Genomic DNA, 21,035 nt, shown 5'->3' with positions numbered 1-21,035 from the left:
CATTAGGCCTAGAAATTTACAATGCTCTAATGGATGTAGGGGTGTGAACTCGCTCTATGTGCATGCAAAATTTTGAAATTAACTAATCTATCCATCTGTTTCATATTATAAGTCATTTTTATTTTATTCCTAATCAAACTTCTTTTAAGACTAAATTTCTATAAAATTTAGCAACATCTATAACCCTAAATTAATTTTATTAATATAACATTGAATATATTTTGGTAATATATATATATATATGTCTTATGTTGGAAATGTTATTATGTTTTTTATAAGCTTAGGTAAACTTTAAATAAATTGACTAGGAAGAGAGTCAAAGCGACTTATAATATGAAACGGAGGGAGTAAACCTCAACTTCATTGATGTTGTCAGTGTTTACTAAGCACTTATTTTTCCTTTTATCTGCCAAATGAAGTTGAGGTTAGCCTTCATTTTTTTTTCTTGTGGTATATATATAGGATGCGCACCTCTGTATCTGTGGTGAGGATCTTCCTCAAGTTAGAGAGACCTAGACAATAAGAATATTATGAGTCGGTACTATATCCGGTGATAAATATTTGATGTTTGAAATAATATTCGGCTAAACTTTTAAATCTTTGACCATCAATTTATATTAAAATAAAAATACAAAATCTATAAAACTTTATGATATTATGATTGTATTTTGCAAAGCAAATTTATCCATACCATTTTTCTTGTTTTAAAATTCGAATATATTATGGTTAATGCTTCTAAAGTTTTATTAGATTTTATCATAAATATCACGTAATAATGATCAAAGAGGATTCTGTATTGTATTGGCAACAACCGAAAATAACCACGGAAATAACTTCCATTGGTCTGATTATGTCGCTAGTAAAAAAAACCTATTGGCGCCGGTTGGGAACTGGCAATAGGTACCGGTTTCCCGTCCGGCTCCAATTGGTCGGCACCTATTGCTAGCACCGGCACCAATAGGTAAAATAGAACCGGCACCTTTACGTCTGCACGAGCCAAAAAAAAAAAAAACCTCCACATCCCGTGATCCCCTCCACATCCCAGAACAATATCCACACATCGAAAATCAAAATCCAAGGAACACGTCAATAACAACAACAATTCCTACATCCATTTAACTATAATATTCATCCGATCCAAATCCGCATATTCTCGGTACACATATGAACAAGAGAACTTGAGAGAAAAGAACACACTCGAACCACAGCGGCCTTGAGGATGATGCGGCGGCTATGAGGCCCTTGGGTCACCGGGATGGCGGTGGTGGAGGAGCGCCGCTGCCGCTGCCGCCTTTGTCGGGCCGCGGGAGACTGCCGCCTCCCCTTCCACCGGATCTGGCAGAGGGGAGGGTGCGGCAGCCACCACCACCTCCGGGCAGCCGCTGGCCTCGGGAGCACGCCGCCACCGCCGGACAGCTGCGGGAGACCGCCACCTCCCCTCCCGCTAGATCGGGCGGAGGGGAGGGCGCCGCAGCCGCTGCTTCCGCCGGGCATCCGCCCGCCTCGGGAGGCCGCCGCCACCGCCGGGTAGTCTCCGTCTTTAGAGAGACGCGAGAGGGAGAGAGTCAGAGAGACGCGAGAGGGAGAGGAGTTGCGAGAGCAAGTGGATAAGGACACGACGACGTGGGTGGCAGTAGATAAGGATGACATACGGCGCTCGGCTCGTCTGCTCGGGTCGTTTTGTATAGGTGCCGGTAAAATAACCGGCACCTATAACATATTATACATGTCGGTTTTTTAATAAACCGGCACCTATAATATATCATATGTGTCGGTTCTTTTAAAAAACTGACACATATAGTATTGGTACCGCTTTTTACTAATGAACCTGCACCTATAGTGTCTTAAAGGTGCCGGTTCTTTTTTTTTCCACGTGTGGAGGTGAGAAAAGGCCTATAGGTATCGGTTTTAAAGGAACCGGCACCTATAAGACTGATCCCTATGAGGATTTTTTAGTAGTGTCTTAGATACAACATATAAAAAATAATACTTTATTCGACTATACTGACAAGAAAATTAATAAGATAGGAAGCATATATAGCGACTTAACGATGCTGTAGTGGGCACCATAGCATATATTGAGTTGGATACGGAGGAGGACATGCGCGTGCAGCGGAGCTAGAATTTTGTCAAGACTAAAGTTTAAATAGTATAATCTACGTAAAATTTATATTTTATGTTCTATTTCTTAAAATTTTGAAGTATAATTTCGATGAATATTCGGGTCTTGGAGCAGGGTTCTAGCGCCCACTCGTATATCCGCCGGCAGCTGTGGTCTCCGATCCGTCGCCCTCATCATCATCAGTGCTATGGTTTATTTTTCTTTCTTGACAAGCACTTCGATGTTACAGCCTTGAGCCCTTGACTCCAGAGGCAAACGATTTTGTTACTATTCTCCAGAAGATACCACGGTTTATTGTTACATATTCTAAGTGTTCACACTTGTTGATGTGACAAATATTGAAAAGCTAGTGAAAGCGTCTCGTGTTTGTAGAAAGGGGAGACGGTTGGCATCTCCCTGAAAATTCTTCGGATATTCCTATAGTGAAAGCGTGTTCTCAGTGGATGAAAGTTCAGTTTATAGATATTTTCATCTTTTTAAAATTTGGCATTGCCAAAATTTTGATAAATTACCAACATTATTAAATTTTAGTACAATAGACTAAATGTGATTTGTTAAATTCTCTAGACTGACCAATACTCCATCCGTCCCATATTATAAGGGATTTTGGGTCGATGTGACGTATTCTAATACTACGAATCTGGACAGCGTATTTGATAACAAACTAAATGCCTTTATATATTTATAATTCTACCAAACAATAATATATGGTTTAAAATAGCACCGATCTGGACAGATCCCAAGGATATACGATGGATGTAACCACGTCAGTTTGTTTTAAAATATAAAGAGCATGGATGAAGGTTGAAAAGGCTCTAATATCCCTTAATAAGAGATATGTGGGGGTAGGAAGGTAGGTAGAGATAAAATGAGAAGAATTTTAAATATTAGATGATTAACCGTGCTCTGCCGCGGGATATATGTGAGATATTGTAGAAATGATTAAATGATTTTGGATTGAAATATTGTGAAAATAATTTGATAATGATGATTTAGCATGTGTATGTTTAGTTTTAGAATTAAATAAGTTGTAGATTATGTTTGCTTGTATGTTAAACTTTGTGTGCTTAGTGGGTTGATGTGGCATGCTCGTATGTTGATTTTAGGAATGCTAATAAATACTACTCCCTCCATCCTATAATATAAGACGTGCACATATTTCAATATTCAACCTCTAAAACATTTTACCAACACTTAGTATAATATAAAATGAATTTTGTTTATTAAAATTTATATCATTAGATTGAGATTTAAATTTACTTTCATATGGTTATAATTTTGTTGTTATAAACTTGGTAGTATATGAAAAATTATAAGCTAAAAATTAGTTTTGGAGACCATGTCAACTTTGACCATGTCTTATATTATGGGATAGAGGGAGTATGTTGTATGTTGAGATTTAGGTGTTTAGTAGGCATTAGCTTTATAGAAAAAAAGAGATAAGGTGATTGATGAGAAAAGTAGTACTGTGGATGGTAGAAATCCTTATATTTTAGCACAATATAAAATGGAAAACTTCTTAATAAATCAATTTTGGCGTTGCCATTTTTTGGTAGCGCTGGATGTGTATAGTTTGTTGCAATTTCAAATTTTAATATTATTTTTGTGAAATAAAAATTTCGAAACTACCAAAGTTTTGATAAGATAGCATTGGCAAAATTGTTTGGTAACGTTGATTCGGGTGACAGATCATGAACCGTTGGATCTAAAACTTGGGCGGTGGATGCACGTTACAGGTGCCAGCCTAACTAATTTCAACCGAGCAGACACGCAACGCCAGCGGCGGCGGCGACCGGCGGTGGCGGTGGCGGCGGCGGCGGCGGCCGGCGGGACTTCGCTTCTTTTGTCTCCTCCTCGACGAATTGTCTCCGGTATTCCGGCAGCGATTTTTCCATTCAGGTAATCCTCAATTCCTTTTGCTTGCTGCCTTCCGCCAGATTTTTCCTCTTCCTCGTATGCAATCCCAGTTAGAGTTCGATCGCAGTAATTAACCCCGTGACTAGAAATCTTCCAGCATCAGAATATGTAATTAGTTTTATTAGAGAAGAATCCGTGATTAGTTCGGTGCGTGTAAAGGTAGTCTGCAACATTGATTGATTTCGCCCGCCAACCGTTCGACGAAATGACAGAGCCGAAGAGGTACTGTTCTCCTACATTAATAACCATATAACCTTGTAGATGTACAAATAGTTGGTGTCTTACCTCAGATGGTCAATATAACGATCGTGTTGAAGGGACTGAGCCATCTGCATGATTTATTTCTTTTAAGGAAAAAGTAGTTATGCCTTTTTCTATATTCATTATTTCAAAATAATGACACCACATATGTAAAGTTCGGATGGCCTAGAACGTGTGAGGGTATTTGCCCAAACTAATGAACTGCAGTGTGACTTTTTTTGTTAGCTCAGCATATACAAAATATGAAACCTGTAAAGAATAAGTTTGAAAAAGCTGCAATTTTAATGACAACTATCATCTTGCTACAACATTAGCGACACATTTCACTTAGCTACAACAATAACGAATGGAATTATCAGAGAATTGCAACTCCATTAGACCCTGAGGTTTTTGACTAGGCAGCCCACTTGTCATACTAAGCGTGCTTGGAGGCCGTGAAATATGCTGCAATTGAGAACTACATAGCTCTCAGACATAATTATCTTTTTCATGCATACAATGCTGTCTGCTTTGTTGCTTAAATTAGAACAACCACATATCAGTGATAACATATCACTTCTTTATTTAGCTCATACATGCCTCATTATTAATATTAGTTTACTAAATGTTGCTGGGTTGACCAAGAGTCACTACCAAACTATTCTGCCAATGTATAAAATTGCTCTCTCACAAGGTTGTTTCCTGTTGTGGCCTCCCCATATCACTAGAATTGTAATTCCGAAACAGATACCAAACCCCAATGCTGTGAAGAGAAAGAGTAGAACATCTATGGAATTCTTCTCAGCAGTGTGTGACATCATGTTTGGTTCAGTTGGATAACCGCATTGTTTAGACAACGGAGGTCCACACAACCCAATATTCCCCACAAAAGAGTCATTGGAAAATGTGGAGAAGTGTAATGATTGTGGTATTTTTCCATCCAACATATTATAAGACAAATTCAATATTGAAAGGAAGTTCAATGATGCCAGCTCCTGCGGGATCTCACCAGAAAGCTTATTCGAGGAGAGGTCTAATGTCTCAAGGTTGTCTAATTTGCCAAATTGAGTGGGAATTGGTCCTGTAAGGACGTTATGAGACATGTTGAGCCCATGAAGTAACACAAGTTCTTCAATGCCGGCAGGGATGTTACCATGGAATTTATTGTTTGAGACATCGATGAGTACAAGTGACGTTAAAATCTTGGAAAATGTCATGTGACTGCCTTTGTATGTGACTGCAACAGTAAACTTGTACCTCTCCCGGGGATAGAGATGTTCCATGACTGAAGTTCCATTATCAGAGCTGGACATCATAGACCTAAGCATCTTAAACCACTCTTCTGGCAACGTGCCACTGAAGTTGTTTGAGGCTATGTCGGCAATCCGCAAACTTGTAAATTGACAGTTATTCCCGTATCTAGTATATGAAGGATCCAGTACCTGCCCAATGAACTTGTTAGACTGGAGGACCAGGACTCGAAGCACAGGAAGTTTACTCATCCAACAAGGGAAGGAATCACTAATCTGATTGTTTCCAATGTCAAGGATCTCCAGATTCCTGCAAGCAACTAGAGATCTGGGTAGCTGTCCTTGAATCAGATTGTCGCTAAAATCCAATGCACTTAATGCACAACCTTCTTTGATATTATCAGGCAACTCGCCATCAAGCTTATTTCCTTTTAGATTTAAGACTTGTAGTGCACCTACATCCTCCATCAGACATGATGGTATTGATCCAGTCAAGTTGTTATAAGAGAGATCAATAATTTGTAAACTCTTAATTGCATCACAAATCGTTGGTGGAATGTATCCAGAGAGGCTATTTCTGGAGACCTTGAAAATTACTGTATTCATAAGGTAAGTAGAGAAATTAAGAGGCATAGGCATAGATGAGAATCGGTTGTTTGAGTAATCAAGTGTGACACTTCCTTGTTCTGGTATAGGTATGGTGCCTTCAAAATTGTTGAAACTGAGATCTAAGAACTCAATGTAAAGATTAAGCAAAGGATCAGGTCCAATGCTCCTAAGGTTATTATGTGATAGGTTCAGCAAGGAAAAGTCCATCGTCCAGGTCTCCCATGTCCACTGAGGTATTGCACCTTGCAGTTGGTTATATGAAAGGTCGAGACTAGTAATCTCAGGGAGATGCCTCAAGATGTTAGGAAAGCTAGATATGCTACAAGATGCGAGACGTAAGAAGCTAATACTGGGATATGACACTAGAGAAGAATTATTTTCTCCATCTATCACAATTAGTTTATTGTTTGAAAGATTCAGGACATACAGGTTTTGCAGTTTTGAGTATGAGGTTAGTTCCACTATCCCGACAAAACTGTTTGAATGGAGCAGGAGGGTTTCCAATTTAGTCAAATTTAAGATCAGTGAAGGTATCTCGCCTGAAAACTGGCAATTGTACAGTGCCAATTTTGTCAATTTTGTTAAGTACCCTATGGACGATGGTATGGGTCCAGACAATCCACAAGTGAAGAACTTGAGAACATTAAGAGAAGTCAGGTTTGAGATCCATGATGGTATGGATCCTACTAGATCTAACCCAGACACCTCTAGTAAAGATAAGGATTTCATCTTACCGATGGAGGATGGCAGCACTCCAGAGAAACCACTAGCTCCAAGAGCCAACTTCTTCAGAGATTTGAGGTTGCTGATAGAACTTGGAATTGTGCCGGAGAAGTTGGTGTTGCTGACAGATATACTCTGTAAGACACTCTCACCTGAGAAATTAGGCAAATTTCCGGAGATTCCAAGATTTTTGGTGAGGTTAATAGTTGTTAATTTCTCGTGCTGGAAGATGATGGGAGGGAACCATCCCTCAAACTTGTTGTTTGAAAGCTGAAGGACACTTAGGTTGGAGAGAGTAGCCAAGAACCCAGGAACTGGACCAGATAAATGATTGTAGTGCAGCTCTATCACTGCAAGTGATCGCAAGGCTGAGAGTGAGTGGCAAATGGGACCGGAGAGTGAGCAGTACGGCATGCTAATGACCCTCAGCTTCGGGGAGGACCTGGCCATGGCGTCGCACCACCGTGCAGTGCCGTTGCTCGACATGTTCTTCACCACCACCATGCCCAGGCGAAGCTCCTCCAGGTTGGTGAGGTTTGCGAGCAAGGTCTCCAAGCTCGACTCCGAGAGCTGTGCCATTGTGTCCGAGTAGTAGTACGTGATGCTGTACTCGTCGTCCAACTCCTCTACAAAAAATGTTGTCGACAGGTCAAGGTAGGAGAGTCTGGTGAGGCGGCCGATGCCGGCAGGTACCAGGCCGGCGAAGTTTGTGTTGGAGAGGTCAAGATGGGTGAGCCCGGTGAGCTTCTCGAACCCTGTGGCTGGCATCTGGGACTTGCCGAAGTCGTTGGAAGAGAGGTCAAGGTATTCTAGCGAGGTTAGGCTGAAGAGTGCGTCGTCAAGACCTGAGGCGGCTTGCAAATCACGGTGGCTCAGGTCGAGCGAGGTGACACGGCCGCCGGCGCCGCCGCACCGGACGCCGTCCCAGCTGCAACAGTCTGCGCCGGCAACGGCAACCCATGACCGGAAGGCGGCAGAGTAGTCACCGATGGTGGCGTTGAAGGAGCGTTTCAGCTGGAGCAGCGCCGCTGCCTGGTCTGGGAGGCACGCAGCCGGTGCTACTGCTTCCGTGGAGCTTGTATGGTCAGCAAGGACGAGGATGAGTAGCATGGCTAGCAGAGGCATCAGATGGTAAGCAGATCGCATGTTGAAGAACGTACGGCTGGGTTGGGTTTGTTTTCTACGTACTGATCTATGGCACACAAAATACAGGTACATCTACTTGCACTTATACATGTACTCCCACTGTCCAGTTTAGAAAAGTCTTTGTTTTGATTGTCCATGATTATTGCTTTAACTTTTTGGATTAAAACATGCCAATTAATGACTATATTTCCAACACAAAAGAGCGTCAAATAAGCAATTATCTCTTTTTAATAAATCCATAGGTGAAAAACTATGCAAACAAGGAAACAAATTAAGTTCACTTGCACGCCTTGATCTGCAACAAGTTGAAAAACACTAGATTCCTTGTAAAAATATCTGAAAGACAAGTTGATAGGCAACAGTATTAGATAGCTCTCAAATGTAAACATATCTTTTCATGGATACAATATTGCCTGCTTTGTTGCTTAATTACATTGTCCATAGTATTATCCTTCCATGGTAACATAATCATCCTTTATTTAATTCATACATCACTATTCATACTACTCTTTCTGACTGTTGCTAGAGTGATCAAGAGTGACTGACAAAATATTCTGCCATTCTATAACATGGTTCCCTCTCAGGCTTGCTGCTTCCTGTTGTTGCTTCCCCATATCACTAAAATTGTAATTCCAAAGCAGACACCAAATCCCAACCCAGTGAAGAGAAAAAGTAGAACATCTATGGGATCCTTCTTGGAAGCATGTGGCATGATGTTTGGTTCAGATCGGTAGCTACATTGTTTAGACAATGGGGGTCCGCAGAGCCCAATATTTCCCTCAAAAGAGGCATTGGAAAATGTCGAGAAGTGTGACGATTGTGGTATTCTTCCAGCCAACATATTATAGGACAAATTCAATGTTGCAAGGAAGTTCAACGATGCTAGCTCTTGTGGAATCTCACCAGAAAGCTTATTTGAGGAGAGGTCCAACGACTCAAGGTTGTTCAAATTGTCAAACTGAGTTGGAATTGGCCCTGTAAGCATGTTATGAGACATGTTGAGTCCATGAAGCAACGCAAGTTCCCCAATGCTTGAAGGGATGCTACCATCGAATTCATTATTTGAGACATCAATGAGCACAAGTGATCTCAAGATCTTGGAAATTGTTATGTCATTGCCTTTGTATGTGAGTGCAGCAGTAAACTGGTATGTCTGGCCGTGGGAATACTGATGTTCCATGACTAAAGTCTCGTTATCTGACCTGGTCATCATGGACTTGAGCATCTTAAACAACTCTTCTGGCAATGTGCCACTGAAGTTGTTTGAGGCTATGTCAGCAATCCGCAACATGGAAAATTGACAGTTGTTTCCATCTCTGGTATACAAAGGATCCATTATTTTCCCATGGAACTTGTTAGACTTGAGGACCAAGACTTGAAGTTCAGGAAGTTTACTCATCCAACATGGGAAGTGGTCACTAATTTGATTGTTGCCGATGTCAAGGATCTCCAGATTCCTACAGGCAACCAAAGATCTTGGTAGCTGTCCTTGAATCATATTGCCGCTGAAGTCTAATGCACTTAATGCACAACCTTCCTTGATATTATCAGGTAACTCGCCAGTAAGATGGTTTTGTTTTAGACTTAATACCTGCAATGCACTTGCATCTTGCGTCAGACATGATGGCATTGAGCCTGTCAAGTTGTTATTAGAGAGATCAAGTAGTTGTAAACTCTTAATTGCATCACAAATCGATGAGGGAATGTTTCCAGAGAGGCTATTGTCGGAGGCTTTGAGAACGACTGTATTCTTAAGGTAACTGGAGAAATTAAGAGGCATAGATGAGAACCGGTTGGTTGAGTAATCAAGTGTGATACTTCCTTTTTGTGGTACTGGTATTGCTCCATCAAAATTGTTGAAACTGAGATCAAAGTATTCAATGTAAAGGGGAAGTAAAGGATTGGATCCAATACTCGTAAAGTTATTATGTGATAGGTTCAACAAGAAAAAGTTCATCGTCCATGTCTCCCATGTCCACTGAGGTATTGCACCTTGGATCTGGTTATATGAAAGGTCAAGACTAGTAATATAAGGGAGATGCCTCAAGATGTTAGGGAAGCTAGATATGCTGCAAGATGCTAGACGTAAGAAGCTAATACTGGGGTAGGACACTACTGAAGAACTATTTTCTCCATCAACCACAACTAGTTTATTATTTGAGAGATTGAGGACAGAAAGATTTTGCAGTTTTGAGTATGAGGCTAGCTCCACTGTGCCAATAAAGTTGTTTGAATGGAGCAGGAGGGTTTGCAAGCGAGTCAAATTTGATATCAGCGCAGCTACCTCTCCTGAAAAGTGGCAATTGTACAGTGCCAATTCTCTCAATTTCGTTAAGGATCCGACAGAAGCAGGTATTGGTCCGGACAAACCACAATGGAAGAACTTGAGAACATTCAAAAAAGTCAGATTTGAAATCCATGACGGCATGGATCCTTGTAGCTCTAACCCAGACACCTCTAGTATATGTAAAGATTTCAGCTTACCAATGGAAGATGGCAGCATTCCAAAGAAACCACTAGCTCCAAGTGCCAACTCCTTCAGATATTTGAGGTTGCTGATGGAAGCTGGAATTGTGCCGGAGAAGTTGGTGTTGCTCACAGATATACTCTGTAAGTAACTGTGAGCAGAGAAATTAGGCAGTTTTCCGGAGATCCCAAGATTATTAGTGAGGCTAATACTAGTTAATTTCTGAAGCTGGAATATGATGGGAGGAAACACCCCTTCAAGCATGTTATTTGAAAGCTGAAGAACAGTAAGGTTGGAGAGAGTAGCCAGGAGCTCAGGAACTGGACCAGACAAATGATTGTAGTGCAGCTCTATCACTGAAAGTGATCGCAAGGCCGAGAGTGAGTGGCAAATGGGACCGGAGAGTGAGCAGTACGGCATGCTAATGACCCGCAGCTTTGGGGAGGACCTGGCTATGGCGTCGCACCACCGTGCGCCGTTGCTTGACATGTTCACCATGCCCAGGCGAAGCTCCTCCAGGTTGGTGAGGTTTGCGAGCAAGGTCTCCAAGCTCGGTTCCGAGAGCTGTGACATTGTTTCTGAGTAGTAATAGGTGATGCTGTTCTCCTCGTCCTGCTCATATAGAAAGAATGTTGTAGACAGGTCAAGGTAGGCCAGGCTCTTGAGGCGGCCGATGCCAACGGGTACCCGGCCGGCGAAGTTGGTGGTGCAGAGGTCAAGATGGGTGAGCTCGGCGAGCTTCTCAAACCCAATGGCTGGGAGCTTGGACGCACTGAAGTCGTTCCAAGAGATGTCAAGGTACTCGAGGGAGGTTAGACTGAAGAGTGCATCATCAAGACCTGAGGCTTGCAAATCACGGTGACTCAGGTCGAGGGAGGTGATATGGCCATCGGATCCGCCACAGCGGACGCCATTCCAGTGGCAGCAGTCTGTGCCGGCGACCCATGATCGGAAGGCCGCGGAGTAGTCACCGACCGTGGTGTTGAAGGAGCGTTTCAGCTGGAGCAGCGCCGATGCCTGGTCTGGAAGGCATGGAACTGGCGCCGCCATGGACTGAACATGTAGGAGGATGGGTAGCATGGCCAGGAGATGCATCAGATGGTAAGAAACTCTCTTGGAGTTGGACAACATGTCGGAAGGTTGGGTTTGTTTCAACTCTATGGCACACATGAATAAACACAGTTACATCTGCTTGTACTTATGTATTATAGAACAACATTTTAGTCAAACGTTTGAAACCTTAGGGTTTTTTTTTTTGTTTTATAGTTTCAGGCTGTGTTTAGTTCACGTCAAAATTGGAAGTTTGTTTGAAATTAGAACGATGTGACGGAAAAGTTGGAAGTTTATGTGTGTAGGAAAGTTTTGATGTGATGGAAAAGTTGGAAGTTTGAAGAAATATTTCGGAACTAAACACGGCGTCAAACGGAGAATACTCCCTCTTGCGCGTCTGACAAAAGACACAAATATCGGGCGCTCCTCACTATCCTCATTCCTCAGCACTCGTTTCTTATCTGCAACCAACACCTCTCCCTCTCTTCTCCCACTCCCTCCTCTTCCCCTTCTCCATGGCCAGATGGTTAGCACAGGCAAGTGCGGGAGGCGAGGTCCCTCTCCCTCTCCCTCCCTTCTCACACTCCCTCCACTTCTCCTCTATGACCGGACAGTGAGTGTAGACGGGTGTGTGAGGTGACCTCGCAATGGCGGGATCGGATGAGACAAGGTCATGGTGGAGCTTGTGACTTCGCACGAGTGAAGGAGGTCGTTGGGGGAGAGGGAGGTCCGACACGCTTAGGGTGACGCGTGATGACGGCGTGGTCAACTGTGTTGGGGAAGGTGATGTGCACGGTGCTATGTGATGATTTTTGTCTTATGCGCTGTGTAGTAACCAAAATAAAAATTTTCACGTTGTCACATTGAATATTTGGATATATGCATGGCGTATTAAACGTAGGAAAAAACCAATTACATATATTGCATATAAATTGCTAGACGGATCTTTTAAGCATAATAGTGCCATGATTTGATAACATGGTGCTACAGTAAACTTTTACTAATGATGAATTAATTAGGCTTAATAAATTCGTCTCGCAGTTTCCTAGCGGAATCTGTAATTTATTTTGTTATTAGAGTACGTTCAATACTTTAAATGTGTGTCCGTATATCCAATGTGACAACTAAATCCAAAAATTTTTCCCAACTAAACCAGGCCTTAGCTCCCAGATCTACACGGTAGCTGTCCTTCTTATCCTCTTGCGTTCCAGGAGGCTGGCGAGCTCGAAGAGGACTTCGTCACTTCACTGCCAGGAGCACGTAGGGGAGGAGCACAGTAAGAATGGATGGGTGCGTTGTGAATTTTCAATACCTTAGTCCAATCATCATGATGTTTCATTACTTCGATAAAAATCTTGCACTGGGTTTTAATGGTGTTTTATTTTTTTTCTTTGATTTCACTCAGATCTATTGATGTTTCAATAGCTTAAAAATTGCTTGTTTCATACGTGGAAGCAAATTATTTCATCTAGTGCTAATTGTGTTTCACTCTTTTCAAGAGTTGAAATATTTTGTTGAGTGCTAAAACATTATTTTAAGAGTTGAAATACCGATCGTTTTAGAAAAATCGGACACCTGATTTATAGCTGTGTTAAATAGATACTACTACATAATCGATTTTTGCATGCGGTCAGAATTGGTTTTCGCAAGTAGCTAGGCGCCCCTCCTCTACGCAGGTGTCTGCGGAAATCAACCTTTTCGCAAGAGGGTAACGCAACCGCTCGCGAAAACTGTATTTTCGCACGCGGGCGCACTAAGTTGTCCGTTTGAAAAACAAGTTTGAAGAAAAAAAAATCCTAAAACCAAAAATCTAGAAACATGCCGTCGCAAGATCCGACACCACCGCTTGGATCTGTGGTCGTTGTTGCTCAAAGCCACCGTCGTCACGCACGGATCTGTTGTAGTCGTCATCATGCGGAAGCTTCCACCTCCGTCGCATCGGGATCCACCACCGTTGTCGTCACTCAAAGGAGCTGCGCCGTCCTTGCTCGAAGCCGCCGCATTGTCGTTGTCGTTGTGCGGAAGCCACCACCATTGTTGCGTCTAGATCCATCTTCGTCAGTGTCGTTCGAGGGAGGCGGAGAGGCAGCGGAATCTGCGCGGGAAGGAGAGATGCCACCAGATCCGCCCGTCCCATCGCCGCAGTGGGTGGATCTAAGTGTGTGGGGGCGAAAGGTAGCAGGATCCGCACGATCCGAGGCCGCTGTCGCCTCCTGAGCAATGCAAGTCATTGCCGCTCTCGCCGTTGCGGCCGCTAACCCGAGTTAGAGGAGGCCAGACGAGAGTGGGAAAGAGAGGATGGGAGGAGGGAAGAAGTGGGAGAGATATGGAGAGTGTGGAGGAAAAGGAGTGCAGCAAAATTAGTGGGGAGAGAGGAGGCGGGAAAAAAAAGAGCGAAGAGAAGAGAAAAGGGGAGGGTAGAGAAAAAGTGCAGCATGGAACTGCATTTGGAGGAGAGAAACCCTAACTGCGAAAATAAATTTTCATGTGGCATGCTTTAACTAAGCACCATCATAATCATTTTTACATGTTAGTGTTATTGTAGTTCGCCTGCAATTAAATAGGAGGTGAGCCAGCAAAATTCATTTTTTTTGAAGTAGTGTGAGACTAGTACGAAACTAATGAGTATTTCTATAAGGTCGTAATAATTATATCTGGTTAACAAATACAATAGAGGAAAACTGATACATGAAAATTATTAATGGTGATGGTTATTGTCCGCCGAAGCCTCATTCAGCCAACTGTTCATATGTGTTGCTATCATGTCTTGATTTGAAAGGTACTACCTCTGTTTCAGGTTAGAAAGTACCTCTGTTTCAGGTTATAAAACTTTCTAGCATTGCCTACATTCATATAAATATTAATGAATCTAGACACGCGCGCGCGCGCGCACATATATATATATATATATATATATATATATATATATTCATTAACATATATATAAATGTGAGCAATGCTAAAAAGTCTTATAATATGAAACGGAGGAAGTAGAAGCGTAGAACGTAGGATGGGTTGATGGGAATGGAATATGACACGAGCCGTGTCAGTCCGTCTGTAGTATATGACCGTCGGTGTTGGATCGCGCTCCTCTGACGTAAAGTCAGAGGGACGTGGGTCACTGATGTCAGAGAAGACTTATCCGCGTTGGTGTTTAACTTGCTCTCGTGTTCTGATGCATTTGGACGGTTTGTCATTTTTATTTATTTTTTGCATAATTCGTTTTAATTTTTTTTAGTTTTTAGCACCAAAAGTTTTCATTTTCCCTAATAGCATTAAAAATTATTATTATTATTTTTCATATTTTAAATATTTCACTAATTTTTGTGGAAACCCTTAGTGTTGGTCGGCGGATGAAAAAAAAGATCAATTGGGCGCTCTCCTCGCCGCTTATTCTCAACTCCTCGCATCTCTCTTCCTCTACATCCTTATCCATTCGCCTTCTCCCTCTTGCGCTCTCTCTCCCTCTCTCCTCATCCTTTCTCATCTCTTGTCTTCTCGCCTAGTCTGTGAGCATTGGAGGCGTGGGGCACGGAGACCCTGGAGGCGAGGTTGGCGCTGCGGAAGGTCGTCATCACCAAGCTGCCCGTAGCCTTGTCGTCGGCGGGGCGGCAACATCGCACGGGCGGAGGCCGGCAGCAGGATGCGCTCCTTGCTCGATCCCTCCCTTGCTGCCTGCTGCTGGATGGGGGAGCTCGCAGCACATCGGAGGAGAGAGAAATTTAGTTGGATTGTCTTGTGCTTTTATGTGGCCCTATTGAAGAGGAGGAAGAAATCAAATTTCGACTGGTACAATTTTGAGTTTTTGATGTTTCAGCCAATGTATATGGATTTTTTTGGGTTTGGATTGAAATGTTGTACTTGATACTTCGATGGTGTTTCATATTTTTATTTACTAGTGAGTGTGCACGTGCAAGGCACGTTAACATATATTGAATGGAGTAAATTGAGAAAAAACACCCAATGCATGTGAACCTTAATAAAATGATGATAATAGTTGCACTGTTAGATAGATAGATACTTCTGTTCAAATACCAAAATTAAAGGAAGAGGTGGATATCAATCCCAACATAAAGTAATAGGTGGATATCAATGTATCAAGTAGTATATACAATATTCATGAAGGCCAGAAACAATCAAACATGTGGAGTACGCATTAACCATAAAGGCCAGTTAGCAGTCTTGTACATAACAAATAGAAGCAATTAACCTGTATGTGCATGTGCAAATATTTACATATGGAGCCTAGTCCTTGTAGAAGTTACCAACATCTATCGGCCTTCTTGAGCAGCGAGGAGTAGTCATCACTAACATCTCTCTTCTGTCCATCAGGAGTTGAGAGCAACGTCAACAATAAGTATGTGGTCCTATCCTATAGACAAACAATTGTATAAAGTTAAACATGTATTGGTCACTTTGAAAATCAGTCCAGCATTCTTGAAAGAATGAATAAGATGTGCAATAACATTCTTACGGCACTGCTGTATACATAATGGATACATGAATATGTACCTGAATTTTACCATTAATAATGTTGATTTTTGCTTCATTTGCTGAATCAAGCAACTCATAGGAACAACATCATCCATATCTTAGCAAGCTCGATCGTTGCAGTTTGCAATCCTCTTTGGTGAGGCGCCTAGCTATCACAATAGGTTGTCGAGGCTGAATTCTTTGGTAAGGCACCTAGCTATCACAATAGTTTGTCGATGATGCATTCCTGCTTTAAATAATCAGAACAACAATGATGAGCATGTTAATTAGTTGCAGGAAAAAAATTATTGCACAGCTATATATAGATTGCAATCAAGATTGATTACTTTGGGCTCGTGAAGTTGCTTTGCTCTGGTTGCTTTACCAAGCAGCTAAAAGTAAGTCAACCATATCTGGAAGCCTCGCTGTTGTTCTCTGTAAATGGGAGACGTCCGAGTGTCATAACAGGTTGTCGATTCTCGTTTCCAAAATAAAATGTTTATTGCAAGAATATTGACTTGATGACTTATACTAATGTTCATTATATATACTATTAACATTAAATGAAGTGAACACGATATCCACAACAGTTGTATAAGCAGACTTGCCTATGGTGCTTGATGCCTCCTTGTGCTACAATTAATGGTTCTTTTTTATTCTTACTTCCTTCTGCTCGGCAATGGGGGAGGCGTACCTCTCTATAGCATGCTTTCTTCTCAACTCGAGTGCACTAAATTGTTAATATGGCCAAGCAGACATTTCTAGTTAGTCTGTATTGGTAAATTATTAAACCTTAATTGCACATGTTGTCATATAGAGAAGCGATTGAAATATTCAAATATGTGATAGATCATGAATATGGAAAACATAAAAAAAACATTGACATGTAAAAAACAGTCTAGAAGCAGAGCATGACCAATATGCAGGATCAATATATGAATTTCCCAGCTGCTCTAATTCAGTTAATTTCCATTAGCGCAATATGTGTCAATGCGATTTACTCAAAGGCAAAACATATTAGCAAATAAACCGAAACAATATGTGTTTTTACCTGGCCATGCAGCCGATTACGATGTAGAGCTTCATGTGATGTCCATTGAAGTAGGGCGAGAGAGGAGATGAGTGCATTGAATCACATTAAGGCGCACAATTGACATAGTTCATTGAGATGTAACTCGAGTACTTAGCCAAGATAATCAGTGGCAATAAAATAGAGATGGGCATTGGGTAGTCTGCGAGCTTGAGATTCCAAAAAAAAAAAAGAATAATCAATATGACACTCTATTTAAGAAATAAATTAGGAAATTATAATATTCATAAAACGAAATGAGTTCAACTATAAACAAAAATAAAAGTAAGATTGAGGCATCAAGGTGTGACTACAAGTTGGATGTTTTTAGTGCCTTAATTGATCGAGCATCACACTATTCAGAAAAATTCATCAAAATAAAATTATCTCATGTTTTGTACAAAATCTCAGAATTTTAGTAAATAGGATTCACATTCCCTTGCATTAATGTAAATTTTGTACAGCTTAAAAAATAAATCCCTTCTAGGTTGCTATGACACAGTTCAAAATTGCTAACAAGTGCAACAAAAGAGGAAATGGCCATGCAGATACAAAAATTGGTAATTGTCTTTAAAACAAATTCAGCAGTAGCCCATCAATAGATTTATCAGTAGCACAATGCCTTAGGAATATAGGATATGGAATATTTTTGCAAGTTTACCATGCCAATGATTAATATCACAAGTGGAGCATCACAGAAAAGTATTTCCTCTCATGTTTATAGTGTACAGTTGGTACTAATTACGCACCCTAAGTCATGTTTCCAACCGATAAAAGTATGGTTCGCTCAAACACATTGATGCACTCTGCTGGGCCGACACTGACACTGAGAGACGAAAGCTAGGGGAGCAAATGGGATTAGAGACCCCAGTAGTCCTAGCCGTAAACGATGGTACTCTTGTTTCTACAGTGACAGCTTCTTAATACTTTCCTACCATTGACAAAAAAAACTATGTAATCATGAAGGATAGTGTAAAAAACTATGTAATCATGAGGTAATTGGCAAGGGCGATTGAAGTGGCAAGAAGATGATGTATACAACAACAGTACAACAGATGAGGTGTTATTTTTACCGTGAATTGGAGAATTGGGTGATGTTGTAGCTTTGTTGCTGCTGGTCGTCGGGCTTCTTGTGGGACGGGTTGAAGGCGACCTGCTCGGCGCAATCGCGGTTGTCACCAGAGTGCTCGCGGACGACACCCATGAGGTCGAGGTTGTACTGGTAGTTGGAGATAAAAATGTTCATGTCGTCGATGTAGCCCTTGCCGTAGATCTGGTTTGCACTACCAATTCAGAATTGCACTTCCTTTTCCATGCCAACAAAACACAGGCTAAAAACTGATAAGATAGTTCTAATAACACTAAGAGGGGAAATCCTTGCATTATATAACCTAATTTTCATCACATTGCTGATGGAAACCAAGTTTCTATGTGAGTGTTTAACAAAGTTGCAAAAGCACAACATGTACTTTCCAGTAAGTCTAAGGTATTGAATTAATTTTCTAAGTTGAGAGAACATTACATCCCCATAGTAGCATTATAACCCTAACCATTATAAATATGCGTTAGGTATTTGAGTATCTGAAAAGTCTTATTTGTTACAGCATGGAATGGGCCAAACCATGATTAGAAAGGAAAATCACAATATTTATGTAAAAACCATTTAAAAAATGAAACTAAATTAGTATACCAATTTCAACTAACCTGTTCTGACAGCAGATGAGTGTAACAGGGAGTGGCAATTTGATAGTGTTGTGCATATATACAAGTCAAAACTCCAATGGAAGTTTGCACTTACGATACTCTTTAAGATTTGATAAAAAAAAAGGTGGGCTAAATTGGAGGGAATATTTCTTTTACCTTCATCATTGTTGTTGTAAGTACACCTACCCAGCTGCCCTCATCAAAGTAGAAATCCTTAATTTAATTTGTAAGAAAACATGCTTGCTCACCCATCTGCACCGAAAACAGAAATTACCATTCGTGAGACCATTAGAAAAACACAAACGGCTTGTTTGTCAACTTAAGGAAAGGGGATTGGGAGTTTACACGAGGGAATTGACGGTGAGATTAAGATGGGAATTTGATTTTTCATCCCAGTCTCTTGTTTGGTAGAGGTGGTGGAAATTGATAGGGAATTTAGTTGGAGATTAGATCATTAATGAAAACGGATGGCTGAGATTTGTTTATGTGAAGTAAAGGAGGAATTCCCTCCCAATTACCTGCCCCTACCCAGGTATTGAAAATGAGGGAGTTCATTCCTCAATTCCCCATCCCTATCCCACAAAAATTCCTATGTCCCCCAACCAAATAAAACAGTTAATAGCCTCATCCCTCTAAACTCCCAATCCCTCCTAAAAACTCCCTCCAACCAAACAGACAGAAAGATCAGATCACATGTTATAGAGGAGTGCAGATTGGAAGGTTTTGAACAAAGATGTATTCAGAAATACACATATTCTAACTTGTATGATCTAGATCTCCTCCACCTAGATCTTCTTCTGTAAACATGTTAATAAAGATTTACAATCTCCAATTATCTTTAGGGGAAATAAAGAAAGAAAGGTTTGGAACATGAGAATCACCTTGGATTTATGCACATTCATGTATGGTACGGTCATGCTCGTTGTTGCTTGCCAGCTTCTTGCATCCTTGTAGAATTCGTCATGATTCAACGCCAGTCCAAATAGATGCCTGGACGCTCGATTGCCTCGGCAGTGGAGGGGCACAGGACGCCAACCACATCAATATATGGAGCCGACATGGCTGAGGAAGCCGCAGAGCTCCACCATCTGCATCTGCTTGCCTCCCATGGTGCAAAAGCTGAAGAACTCGAAGAGGGGCGGCGACGGTGACAAAGGCTCAACGGTTTGGAGTGCGGGGGAGGCGCGAGCGGGGTGACTGCTCGGAGGCGGTGTGCGGCGTAAGTGATCGCGGAGGAGGGGGTGGGCGGCGGGGTAGGGCGAGCGGTGGAAAAGGCGGCTGCCGACGGTGACCACGGCTCTCCGGCGAGCACGCGCGAGGAGGCGACGACGGGGACACCGGCTGTCCGGCGGGCACGCGCGAGCAGGTGGCGGTGTAGGGTGGCCATCCTGCAGTTGTCCCCGTAGCATTGTCCGGCGGATGCTGGCGGATTGATTTCTGGCGCAGAGAGGCGCGGACGCGAGGGGGCCGCCGGCTGGCGGTGGGTGGCCTGGCGGTTTGGAGTGTGGGCGAGGTGGCCAGCGGGGGGAGGCGAAGGGCGCCCAACGGCGGTGAGCGACCTGGTGGGGAGGAGGCGCAGCAGGATGGCGGCCGGAGTTGGCCCCGGCAGTTGCGATTGGGATGAGACTGTGAAGAAGTGGATGAGGGGAACCGGCGGGCTTTGAGCGAGGAGGCGGCAGGGTAGGGCCCGCGACGGAGCCGCGCCCGGAGCCGGCGGCGACGGCCGGCTGCCCGGCGGGTGCGCGCAGGCGCGGGAGGCGGCGAGGCGCACTACCGGGAAAGAGGTTTGACCAATCGCTATTTTTTTTTTGTTGTTTGGCGTTCTTTTTTTTATCGGCCTTTTTCTCGTGCGCGACGTGGTCCGCCGATAGAGGTGGCCAAACGGGCCGGGCCAAAACGGGCGGCCCGAGGCACGGCGGAACCTGTAGCCGGCTCGGCCCGGCACGGCCTGCTACAGTAACGGGCCGTGCCGGCACGGCACGAGTAGCCGTGCCGTGCTTGGGCCGCCGGCCGAGCCCGCGGGCCGGCACAGCACGGCACGGCTACTGTAGTAAGTCCGCATCTCATCCTTCCGCAAGTCCGTATCTCATCCCTCCCAACTGACGGCCCAGCCCGCTAGCCGCCTCCGCAAGTCCGTTGAGCACCCCTCCTAGCTGATGGCCCAGCCCGCCAGCCACCTCCGCAAGTCCGCATCGCATCCCTCCGCGCCATTTCGGTTCCTGGGCCAACCGTGCCCCGTCCACGGCCCATTTTTCATTCACGGGC

At 42.9% G+C, this 21,035-nt stretch overlaps 3 protein-coding genes and 1 long non-coding RNA gene across 9 annotated transcripts; 1 reads left to right on the top strand and 3 right to left on the bottom strand.

Annotated features, from left to right (window-relative positions):
* Positions 1–4,559: 4,559 nt before the first annotated feature.
* LOC4351803 (receptor-like protein 43) lies at positions 4,560–8,081 on the bottom strand. Its single transcript, XM_066306389.1, has 2 exons — positions 6,873–8,081; positions 4,560–5,984 (listed from the first exon to the last, which is right to left on the bottom strand). The coding sequence occupies exons 1-2, from the start codon at positions 8,077–8,079 to the stop codon at positions 4,930–4,932; spliced, it is 2,262 nt and encodes a 753-aa protein (XP_066162486.1). The 5' UTR covers positions 8,080–8,081; the 3' UTR covers positions 4,560–4,929.
* A 34-nt stretch (positions 8,082–8,115) lies between these two features.
* LOC9272704 (receptor like protein 22) lies at positions 8,116–11,880 on the bottom strand. The gene has a single exon (XM_066306390.1). The coding sequence runs from the start codon at positions 11,642–11,644 to the stop codon at positions 8,588–8,590; it is 3,057 nt and encodes a 1,018-aa protein (XP_066162487.1). The 5' UTR covers positions 11,645–11,880; the 3' UTR covers positions 8,116–8,587.
* Positions 11,881–11,962: 82 nt separating this feature from the next.
* LOC136354749 (uncharacterized) lies at positions 11,963–15,454 on the top strand. The gene is made up of 2 exons (XR_010738506.1): positions 11,963–12,307; positions 12,681–15,454. It is a non-coding gene; the product is annotated as an uncharacterized lncRNA (long non-coding RNA).
* Positions 15,006–20,569, bottom strand: LOC4351801 (chitinase-like protein 1). Of its 6 annotated transcripts, none has more exons than XM_066306394.1 (8): positions 19,652–20,569; positions 18,927–19,022; positions 18,140–18,339; positions 17,049–17,236; positions 16,606–16,727; positions 16,345–16,432; positions 16,037–16,247; positions 15,006–15,896 (listed from the first exon to the last, which is right to left on the bottom strand). In XM_066306394.1, exons 2-4 carry the CDS (start codon positions 18,933–18,935, stop codon positions 17,194–17,196), a joined length of 252 nt encoding a protein of 83 aa, XP_066162491.1. In that variant the 5' UTR covers positions 18,936–19,022; positions 19,652–20,569; the 3' UTR covers positions 15,006–15,896; positions 16,037–16,247; positions 16,345–16,432; positions 16,606–16,727; positions 17,049–17,193. The 6 variants fall into 6 exon arrangements, with proteins under 6 accessions (XP_066162491.1, XP_066162490.1, XP_066162489.1 ...); XM_066306393.1 differs by having other exon boundaries at positions 16,037–16,244; XM_066306392.1 differs by having other exon boundaries at positions 17,049–17,229.
* Between the last annotated feature and the right edge of the window lie 466 nt (positions 20,570–21,035).

Source organism: Oryza sativa, chromosome 12, assembly GCF_034140825.1.
Source record: "Oryza sativa Japonica Group chromosome 12, ASM3414082v1".
Taxonomy (NCBI): Eukaryota; Viridiplantae; Streptophyta; class Magnoliopsida; order Poales; family Poaceae; genus Oryza; species Oryza sativa.
Note: the sequence above shows the minus strand (reverse complement) of the source record. Positions and strands in the feature narration are given on the sequence as shown.